Source organism: Peromyscus leucopus, chromosome 1 (assembly GCF_004664715.2).
Source record: "Peromyscus leucopus breed LL Stock chromosome 1, UCI_PerLeu_2.1, whole genome shotgun sequence".
Classification (NCBI taxonomy): Eukaryota; Metazoa; Chordata; class Mammalia; order Rodentia; family Cricetidae; genus Peromyscus; species Peromyscus leucopus.
This window is the reverse complement of record NC_051063.1, coordinates 103,019,640-103,031,100: the sequence shown is the minus strand read 5'-3', so window position 1 is coordinate 103,031,100 and position 11,461 is coordinate 103,019,640. Positions and strand designations below refer to the sequence as shown.

General features: G+C 42.6%; 1 protein-coding gene across 1 annotated transcript; it reads right to left on the bottom strand.

Moving 5' to 3' along the window:
- Positions 1–5,307: 5,307 nt before the first annotated feature.
- Positions 5,308–10,638, bottom strand: LOC114706661 (T-cell ecto-ADP-ribosyltransferase 2-like). Its single transcript, XM_028889150.2, is given in 5 exon segments — positions 5,308–5,726; positions 7,293–7,634; positions 7,637–8,051; positions 8,530–8,610; positions 10,580–10,638. Coding segments are annotated over 4 exon segments (921 nt in total). The 5' UTR covers positions 10,580–10,638; the 3' UTR covers positions 5,308–5,643.
- Between the last annotated feature and the right edge of the window lie 823 nt (positions 10,639–11,461).

The window sequence follows — 11,461 nt, the reverse complement described above, 5'->3', positions numbered from 1 at the left end:
CACATGTCCAGACATGGCTCTAGGCTGCAGCTCAAGCTCAGATATCTCCATGATCCCGGGTGGCAGCTCAGGCCCCTAAGATCAGGATGGCCCCTGTAATGGCATGGCCCCTGGGCACCAACTTGGCCACATGTGGTGGTCCAAACCCTGGGCATCCTCACAGCCTTCAGTGGTAGCAGGAGCCATGGACATCAGCACAAGCTGCAGTTGTAGCAAGCCGATGGACCAGACATGGCTCCTGGCCCCTGACCTGGACTGGACATCATCAGGGCCCAAGACGGGAAGCAGGCCCCCACATCACCCTGTTTCTCACCACTTTTGCCTTCCCAGATCCACTTCTCTCCACGGGACATGAACCTCACTGCCTTTCTCACCCCTATAGCCCTCCACACATATGTTCACCAAAATGGCACCCAACACCCAGCACTTTGCCGCACAACTTGATAGGATTATTAGGTGCTGCCTGTTTGGAGGAAGAGTGTCACTGGGGGTGGGCTCTGAGGTTACAAGAAGCCCTTACCCAACTCAGAGACTCCCTCTTACTGATACCTATGGATCTGGATATAGACCACAGCTGCATCCATGTGTGTCTGTATAAAACCATGCTTCCCACCATGGTGACAATGGACTAAATCTCTGAAACTGTAGCAAGTCCCACTTACATGGTTTCTTTTCTAAGAGTTGTGGGCATGGCTTCTCTTCACAGCAATAGAACAGTGACTAAGACAGAAGTTGGTACCAGGGAGCAAGGTTATAGACACAACCATGTGGCTTGTTGGAAGAATGTGAACATTGGGAGTTTGGATTAGTAGAAAATTTAAGTGGGGCTCAATGGGCCAGGCTAATAGGAGCATGGATGACTGTGGTGATGAGGGTGATTTGAATTGTAGGGGACCCCAGCTCAAGAGGTTGCAGAGGAGAAGAATATTACTAAGTGGTCTAGAGTCCATTGTTGGGATAGTTTGGCAAAGAACGTGGCTGCTTTCTGCTCTTGTCAAAAAAGTCAAAAACCTGAGGCTACATGGAAGAGTTTTAAAGTTTAATGGCATTGGCCGAGGAAATGTCAAGACAGCCTTGTACTGACTGTGTCCTGCAGTTATTAGTGGCCACTCTGATGCAGATCAAAAACTAAAAGGAGCAAGCTGAGCAAGGAAAAAACAAAATGTAGTTTGAAGAGAAAAAGAACACCAGGAATTGTATTAGAGCTAAGTCAGTTGCTCAAGGAGATAAAAAGTTTAAAGAAAAGCTATATGGAATAAAGGCAGTGGTGACCTCGGGCCAAGACATCACCAGCTAAGCTTCCAACTTGTGAAAAGAAATTAAAGAAACACTTAAGGAGTAAAGGAAACCCCCCAAAATAGAAAGCTGTTGAAAAGGTATATGAGCAAGGGGGCAAGTTCCAGCCCCATCAATCAGCAGAACTCCGCAGCTTTGTCCACTTGGTTCTGGATTTAGAGTCAAAGATGCAAAAAAGGGCTGTGGTGTTGTGAGGTACCCACCAGAGAAGACTGCTCAGACATGGTTTACGCCAACAGAAAGTCTTTATTAGCTGGTCAGTGACTACCCTGGGTGTTCAGGACCCAAGTGCAGTCTCAAGTTTTTCACAGGGTGAACTTTCAAGCACCAACACCATATTCTGGGTTGACATACTTCAGTTAATAAGAACAGCTAGACAGAAACAGAACTACAGAAGCCAAAAAGCAAGGTTACTACATTTAAGACTTTCCCAGAACCTTGAACTTGGACAGATTAGGTCTTTGTTTTCATTTTGGCAGATGATACTGAGTTTTACAGCCTGATTGGTACTTGCATTATGGAGTCAGTTGTGCTAGGTCTGGGAGCCTACTAAGGTCCGGGGCCTTATTACATTCCCCACTAGTCTTAGTAAAGAAGTTAAATCATGGACTTACAGTGCTCTATAGTTTAAGATGGAGAACCCCTCCATTAATCCAATCAGAACGAGAATTAAAGTGCCAGTCAGTGATGGTAGCAGAGTCAGTAGCCAGGGCAACCAAGAGAACAGAGACCAGCACCAATTATCTAATCTCTCTCTCTCTCTCTCTCTCTCTCTCTCTCTCTCTCTCTCTCTCTCTCTCTCTCCTTCCCCAACCATGACAATTTTTTTTCTAATTACTCCTGATCAACCAGCATAGAAACAACAGGTTTCTCCTAAAGCCACACTTAGTCCCCTACATCTCAGGAGAAATGAATCTAAGTCTCTCTGATTTTGTAGGAGCACTTCTGCAAGGGCGTCTAACTGTCGTCCTAATTCAGAAATTGAAACTTACAATACTTCTAGGTCCTGATCAGCCTGTCTACTTACTTTCTGAAGGTTTTATCTCCCATGACAAAGGCTGATGTATCTATGGCTGTTGAGCTAGCTCTCCCTGCTCTGACCAGAGTGAGAGGAGGACAGGTGCAGCTATCTATCTATCTATCTATCTATCTATCTATCTATCTATTCATTCATTCATTCATTCATTCATTCATTCACTCATTGTAGTCCAGGGTCCATACTGTTTCTTTTTTCTATTACATAAAGCATCAGAAGAGCACATTTAGTCGAGCCATTAGTACATGCCAACCAAGTAGTCTCAGGGGCTCAGTGATATTGCTGTTGTCCAGATGAGTTAACCTGAAAGGCAGAACAGCAGGCATCAGAATAAGGGGAAACACCTAGGTTAAAGGTTTTTCTGTAACAGACAAGTTTAAGGCCCTTGTAAAAGTCCTCTAATGAGCCAAATGAATGGAAACACATGAACTATGAACCAAAGGCTGAGGGGCCCCCAGCTGGATCAGGCCCTCTGAATAGGTGAGACAGTTGATTGCCTTGATTTGTTTGGGAGGCAACTAGGCAGTGGGACCAAGTCCTGTGGAGGCTGAGTATCTAAACATAACCAGCAGCACTGACAATTTCTGGCTGGGAATGACTAACTCTATCCCCAGAGTCCCTCCCTGTGACATGGAATCTGATTCCCCAGGTTTTCCCAGTTTCCCAAAGGTCAGATTCTTTTTTTGGAATTTTCAGATTTTTAATTTTATGATCATTGGATTACATTTTCCTATTGTACATTGCTGGGGAGGAGCCTTTCTTTCTATATATTCATCCATGTGTTTTCAGAAAGCTTCTATTTATAGTACCAGTTTCTGAAAAAGAAACACCCTTGTTCCTGGCAACTAGGGATCCCAGCCACAAGGTATGTATAGAATTGTAATTTCTGTATACTTATATCAAAAGATAGACTTCCCCACCTTTCCTTTCTCCAGTACAACCAGATATTTAAAGTGGGCATCAGTGAGCAAAGGTAAAGATGAAGTATGGGTTACTGGCCACATTATATATCTCTAATATATATAAGATTATATATATATATATATATATATATATATATATGATATATATATATATATATATATGCCACGTTAGTTGTCACCTACCCATATCTGTCTTTCTCAGTTACCAGGTCCAGGTCTGAGGGCAGTGGGGGTTGGAATATGACCCTGTATTCATACCAAACATGAGACTCAGTAGGAAGTAGAGGGGCATGGAGTGGAAGGGCTTGGGTCCCAATGAAACCTTAATTTTCATGGGTCCATTGTGTGGGAGACAGTCCATTTGGCAGGAGCATCTCTTACTTCCACTTTCTTGACATGGATGTGGTGGATTCATGGTGTAATGCCAGCTACCTTCACCACCATAGGAGTGGAGATGATCACCATGTAGGGTCCTTTCTAGGTTGGTTCCATTGCCCCTTTGACTAAGCCCATTGGCCCAGACAGTACCACCGGAACCAAAGCACAAATTGGTGGTAAACTCAGAGAGTGATAGGGTCTCTGGGATAGTCCGATGGATAGACTTCATGAAGAATTGGAGAGTCTGTATTGACTTGAGAAAGGAGTGGTTAGGGAGTCCTGCCAACTGCTGGTCTGAGCTGGGGAAACAGTGGGGAGGTCTTCCAAACATCTCATGGGGGGTGAATTGTCCCTAACTGGGGCTCAAGTTGTCCAAAGCAAAGAAAGGGATGAAATGGTCTATACACACTTCACTGGACTCTAATAGAGTTTTGTTAGAATTGTTTTGGGTTTTTTGTTCTTTTAAATGTCCTGACTATTCTATTTACCTGACCAGTACTCTGAGGTCTCTATGCACAATGAGTTCCAATCTAACCCCAATATTTTTACTATTAATTATCAGTAATTTGATTCGTATGATCTACAGCCAGTGGGGAATGGTGTACTGGCTAAAGAGCCTCCATTTTATGTTAGGCATCCATCTTGGTACCTAATAGTAATTTGACTCTAACTCCAGTCAATGGACGATAACTTCTCAGTAACTTCAACTAAGTGACCCAGTCACCCTGTCAAGAAAAGTACACCCATATCCACCTCCTTTGTAGTATACTATCACTAGCTGCCTTTTTGGCCTCTGAAAATTGCTTATTCAGACACTCAAGGGCTATTCTTAGGTCCCCTTGACTACCTAATCTTGACAGAGCAAAACAGCTCTTTGTTGCTTGTGCAGATACTCGAGGTCTTCTTGTGGTTTTCACATTTAAAAACCTTCCCTCAACCCCACCCCTCCTGGCTCAACAGTCTCTGTTAGCCTCAGAGACTGTTGTCCTGCTAGCAGTTACAATACATTTAGCTGGTTATAATTAATCTGAATTGAGTCTGTGCTCTTTTCCCAGGGGTCCCTTACTCCATAACATGGGGAGCTAGGGAAGCTTTATACACTTGGGCTAAACCCACTAAGGGTGAGTACTGGACACAGACTTTCTGATCCATATATGGCTCAAAATGGCCCTGTCTGGGTTGCTGAGATGGCTCAGCAATTCTTGATGTGTGAAACTGACAACCTGAGTTTGATCCCTGGAACCTGCATGAAGGTGGAAGACAAGAGCTGTTGCCCAGAGTTTCCCTCTGACCCCTAAACACATTTCAAGGCACGAACACACACACACACACACACACACACACACACACACACACACACACATCAGGCAATATAGTTATATGAAGTTTTAAAAATTAATGTGCTTATCCATGTCCTCAGAGATGATCAGAGTTATTGAAATAGGCTGACAGAGCTCAGTAACTGGCTGTATTCTGATGGGGTAGAGTAGGGAGTGGACTTGATCTAGGTCAGCCCTTACATTTATGGACCACTCAATTTGTCCTGCAGGAGCATCTGTGAGAAATGTACAACATGAACTTTCTCAATTGTATCAATGTAGGCATCAGACCTCATACCTTAGGAAAGTTTCTCAAACAAATAATTCAACCTATAGGAATACCTAGTCACAGAAATCAAGGTGTGCTTATAAACAGTTTATTTCGCTAGATTGTAATATTCATCACATACTGCATGCTTTAAATATGTTACTGCTGACCATGCAGACAAACATTGCTTTTCAATCATAGCAAAGTGTCAATGGGTAGTAAATTTGAAGTCAGAGCATAAAATTTCACCCACAGACCCAGCAGTTTCCTTGGGTGTCTATGGAAGTTGTGAATGCTAAATAAAGTAGATCTACCCAAAATGACCGCACCCTTCATTTTACCACAGACCTCAAAGAACCACCAAGTTCTTGCCCCTGGGCCTCCCTTCAACACTCAGACCCGTGAACTTCAGGCAGGAAAGGGCTACAGCTCAGCAAGAGGCAGCAGCTGCACCAGGAGACCAGGTAGCACCACAAGCAGCAAGAATGCCCGGCTGTCTCTGGCTCCTGTAGATGGGAGGAGAAAGAGAGTTTTCATATGGGCTATCTCAAGACAGGGATAGCTCCCCTAAACATTCAGAACTTTACATCCAGCTCAAAGCCCAAGAGAGCAGGTTCTTGGGGGCCAGGATTCCTAAAGTACTCAAATACCAGGTAAAAAAGGCTGATAAATCCCCACCACTTCCAGAGTACTGTGCTCTAAGACACTGACTGGGGTTAAAAGCCTTTCCTGTTAAGAGTCTTCCTGGTCTTCTAGGGAGCCCCACAGGCTTTTCCTTCTTCACCCAAAAGAAGGTTCCTGGGTCTGAACCTTCTGAAAGTCCATTGTTGCAGCAATGTGTATTCCTTCTGTGTCAGCTGGTGTGAGCTAGAACCTACCTGTGGCTCTCACCCTGCTTGGACATCAACCATTTGGCCCAGAAGGGCAGCATCTTCTGACTGAATTTTGGACCTGGGTAGGGGTAATGCTTTTTGGGGGGCTTGACATAAATTCCAAATTCCTCTATACAAATGCATAAAGCCCCTATGATCATTCCTGTAGTTTCACTTCCTGCTCCAAAGACTTCCCATGTTTCCAGAGACAGAGCTAATTTGATCTAAGATTGCTCTGTACCCAGTAGTCTAACTGTAGCTCATTTCAGGTTCTCCCTGGCCTCTCACTCAAACTTAACTTCCTAGGACAACATTTAGTGCAGCCTAGATGTATGTAAGTAATTCAGACACTGTGCAGATCCTGAGTGGTGATAGGCACAGGAGACAAGGTCTCTAGAGTGTGAGCAAGTGATTTTCCTGTGAATGTCGAAACTCAGTATGAGTTTGGATCAGATGAATGACAGGTGTACATGGTTCCTCATATTTAAAAATGAAAGATATTTGTGGATTGATAGCTACATACCAATCATATGTCTTGAATGCCTCTCTCTTAATTCTCAAAGCAATACTAGTACAATAATTATCATTTGGGTCTTTATGGTTCATACAGGAAAACTGAGGCACAGACATTTGATAACTTGCCAAGAGTCACAGAGCTAGTGATGTTTGAACCAGATTACCATGGAGTCTAGCCCCAAACCTATGACAGAGAGCATGGTATAGTAATTTTCTCTGGAATATTAAGGAAGGATTACTATGATAAGTGATATTTGAACTATGCCTTAAAAAATAATCACCAAACTAAAATTGATGGTGTCATTGCTTGGATAGAATGAGACATGTGGTCAAGGGATGAAGAGAGAAGCCAAACCACACGCAATGATAGGTATACAGTCATAGAGAACTCCAAACACGGGGAATTTTTGGTTTGAAAGGATAAATACCCACTGATGGCACTTTTCACTCCTCACAGGGCTGGGCCTGGTAATATCATTTCCTGAAGTCCCTCGCTGTGTTGAATCATTTCTGATACGCCTTCACTGACATATGTGCCCCTTGGCTTTACCAATGCTACCCTTCATCATTCTAGGTACCTCACCATTTGCATGGTCTACCAGGTGTATTCTGGTAGGGAGCACCCCCTTTTCCATTTCATGATGTCCCCCACTAGCTCCACTTCTAACACAGACCCAGACTCACCTGAGCTGCTGAAATCAATGTTGTCTATTTCAATAAAACCGCTGTCGACTTCAATAGATCCACTATAGTAGCAATTGAAGTTGCTCTTCTTTCTTTTGGGGGAGTCCAGGAAAATTTTGTCAGACCCTTTTGCATTTTGTGTTACAGTTACTTTGTGATATACTTCATAGACTGGAATTAATACCTCCTCTTCATGAGGGAATAAGGAGAATGTTTTTATATCAACCCCCAAGCAGGTTTTGATGTCAAACAGTGTCCCATGTTTACTTAAAAATTCTGGAGAAACAGCAACTTGCCAAACTGAAGTGGAGGAAGCGAACTGCCCAAACCGCACAGAACCCTCCCACTGTAACGAAACTTGTTCTTGGTGCCTCTGTAAACTGAGTGACAACTCTGGTTACTCAGAAGCTGAAGGGCTCTTGTTAGGTAGTAATGGAAGGCCTTGTAATGGAAGTTGTCAGGATTTTTCCTGAATTCTCTAACAGCTCTGTTAAAACCTTCATGGATTTTCCCGGTGTAGGCCACTAAAGCCGTTCCGTGGAAGTCATGGAAACCTTTGGGATTGCTCGTTGTATTTTTTATCTCCTTCCATCTTTTCTCTGCCTTTTCCCACTCAAGTTTTAATTGCTCATTCATGTCGAAGTCTTCTTGTAACAGCTGGGGTGCTTTATTCTCCATTTCTTCAACACAGCCCTCATACTGATCATCAAATGCATTGGGAGCCATGTCCAGTTTGGAAGGCTCAGTCAGGCCTGTCACCTGAAAGAGAGAAGTAGGTTCTTTGTTACTAGATAAGTTTGCTAAGTTATGTGCTAAGCATGTGCTGGGTGCTGTCTGGAGCTGACAGCATGAGATGTTGCATATTCTAACCTCACACATGGCACATGCATGGACACAGTCTCATTATGTTATGAGGGGTGCAGAAAGGCAAGGCTGAGATCTCTGATTCTTTTGTGTTTATGAATACTACAGTTTTTCTTCTTATTCAATTCTTTTTTAACCAGCATTCAAAATAACAGGAGTAATCATCACATTTTCATATAAGTACATCATTATATATTGCTCATAATCATCTGTACACAATCTCCCCCCTTACTAATATTATCTTTACAATACTTCTTCAAGATTCATACTCTCTAACATCCTCTAGCCACAGACTCAACCCTGGCCACTGTAATATCAGGAAGATGTGGGCAGGTGAAAGCAAGGTCAACAGGATGTGGGTTGAGAATATTACCTGCTGGATGAAAAACCAAGTCAGGAGGAACGTGTGAACTTTTGAGTCTAGAAGAGAAGTCATCTTCAACTTCAAGAACATCTGCAAGCAAATATTAGACAATGAAAGTGGGATCCTACCCAGTTCCTACAAGAGCAAGTCTCCGGCTTCCTCTCTAGCCATGTGTTCCCTTCTGCACATGGTAATGGCTTCCCTGACACTGTGATAGAGAATGTTTCAGTCAGGAAAACACTAACCAGCCAGCACTTTCATGATATTTAGACTTTCCAGCTATCAGACTGTGAACTGAGTAAGCACCTTTACTTTATAAACTTTCCATCATCAAGTATTTTGTGATAGTAATAAACACAAACTAAGGAGAAAGGTTAGGGGGTAAAGGACTTGCCTTGCAAACAAAGACCTGAGTTTGATCTAAGAACCCATGGAAAAGCAGGTGTGATGACATGCACTTGTATTCCAGCACCAAGAGGTGGAGAGAAATGGGTTCCTGAGATCCCCAAGACTCACTGGACAGCCAGACCAGCCTGCTTGGTGTGTCGCAAGCCAGTGAGAGACCCTGTCCTTACAAAAAATGGTGGACAGTGCCAGAGGAATGACACCAGAGACTATCCTCTGACTTCCACATGCATGTGCCCATGCAAATAGATATGCCCACACATGTGCATGTATTCACACACACAAAAAAAGAAAAGAAAAACAAAAAGGAAGGAAGCAGACTAACACAATCAGCCTTATTAATTATTGTATCTTATGAGTATGTATTGTTTTCACTACTCTTTGAGGAGTGGATATACTAAATATACACTGAACAGCAAGTCAATGAACAAGAAGGGAGGTCACCCTTGTTGCCTACTTCATTTTTGCCTAGGACTTTTGGAAAATCATGAAAACTCTCCCCATACTTATCTAAGCTGTTGTGTTACTGTCTACAGAATTTTGACTTAGTCCAGCCAGATAATCCTCTCCCCACACCTTGAGAATGGCAGAATGGAGCTGCATGCTATGACTGACTAGTTGCTCTTGGAAGGCTGGGACTCCCAGCTCCTCCACAGCTTGGCTTCTCCGCCCTGAGCCTTTAGGGGACACTGTAGAAACAACAGACCTAGGAGTTCAGCACTGCAGTGAAGGGTCCCACCTTCTGTACATCCTCAACTTTCAAAAATTATTAATTTTTGTGAAATTCATAAGAGCTGAGCTCACTGACATCTTTGCTTACACACAATCACTACTCTCAAGGACATCAAACAATTTGCTTCAACTTGATGTCAGGATAGATTGGACAGCACAATGATGGCACTGAGCCCTTGGGAGACAGAGGCTAGTGGATCTTTGTGAGTTTCAGGCCAGCCAGGACTCCATTGTCATACCCTTCTTCAAATAAAAGATATAATGTACAAATAGCTACAATGAAATGGACAAAAATAGCCAAAAAAATTATGTTGGATCAGGCATCAGAAAGAAACAAAAGCCTGATGGCGGTGGTTCACAGCTTTAATCCCAGCACTCAGAAAGCAGAGACAGGTGGATCTATGAATTCAAGGACAGCCTTGCCTACAGGGCTAGTTCCAGGACAACCAGGGATAAGTGAAGAAACCCTGTCTTGATAAATAAAACAAAGAAGAGGATAGAAGCTAATGTTTGCCTGGTGCTGGGAGTAAAATGGGATTAATTAAGCATATCCTTGTTCTGTTCTGAAAAATCAAGGTAGTATAGGAAGGAAAAAGTCTATATACATAAGAGACCATGTACATGGATGCCAGTTGCTTCCTACAGGTCCTGAGAGGTAAATTGTGTGGGCCCCATCATATTTTTAAGTCTCTAAAAAGAGTGATAGCTTCATGTCTGTCCTTTCTTTATATATCTGACTCCATCTCCCTACATGGGCTATTTCTTGCCCAAAACTGACCTTCTGGCTTTAATCCTTGAGTCATAAATCACCACCACCCCACCTCACCTTGTGACACCCACTGCAACCCTCAGATTTTCTCAGGGTCCCCTCAACTTTAGAGGCCTTCCCCTTCAGAGGACAGAGTTCAGAGTTGTCAGGTACCTGAGCAGATCTTTGGTGGCTGGGTCTCTGGTCTCTTCTAAAAGCAAGTGTTGCAGAAGGCAGTGCAGTGGCCTTTTATCCTGTTGACGATACACTTTCAGTTTCAGGTTAGACTTGAAAGGAAGCCAGAGAGTTTATGAACTACTCAAATTAGACAAATTGTATTTTTTACTATACCTTTTCTGTTTTCCATCTCTTTTTTGAGTTTTTCATTTTTGCTTTTGTTCAAGACAAGTTCCCCTTAGTCTGGATTGGCCTTTTCCTCACTATGTAGCTGAGAATAACCTGGACTCCTGATTCTCTTGCCACAAAACTAGATTTATTTGTACAAAAATAGAACCCAGGACCTGATTCTCTGCAATCACTCTACCAACCAAACTGCATCCCCATCCTGCATCTTTTCCTTTGTCTGTACCAAAATGAGTCAGGGTCTTTCTGTTGTTCCCCATTGGATTGATGCGGGTTTGGGCAGTGACTGTGCATGTGATAAATATATAATGCAAAAGGCAGAAGTTGGTTGACTTTTGCCCTATACTCCAATTTTACAAATTACCAGAAAGCCTGTGTGAAAGATAAGTTTATTAAGGTACACAATATTTTGGGGAACACAATACCACCACATTTCCTCTCTTTTTGTCTAAAATTAAAGAAAGCTTATAACTAATACAAGAAAAACTATCCAATAAGTATATACAATATATACAGCCAAAAATTACATTAATGATGTCTAGTCCATTAACATTTGACAGATTCAGATAAAAACTCCATTATATATATTAACAATGTCCAGTCCAGTAACATCTGATAAACTCAGACCAAAAAATTTTCATTACTTATCTTATTTAAAACAAGTAGTTCCTTTTTAAAAGTAGATTCCATACT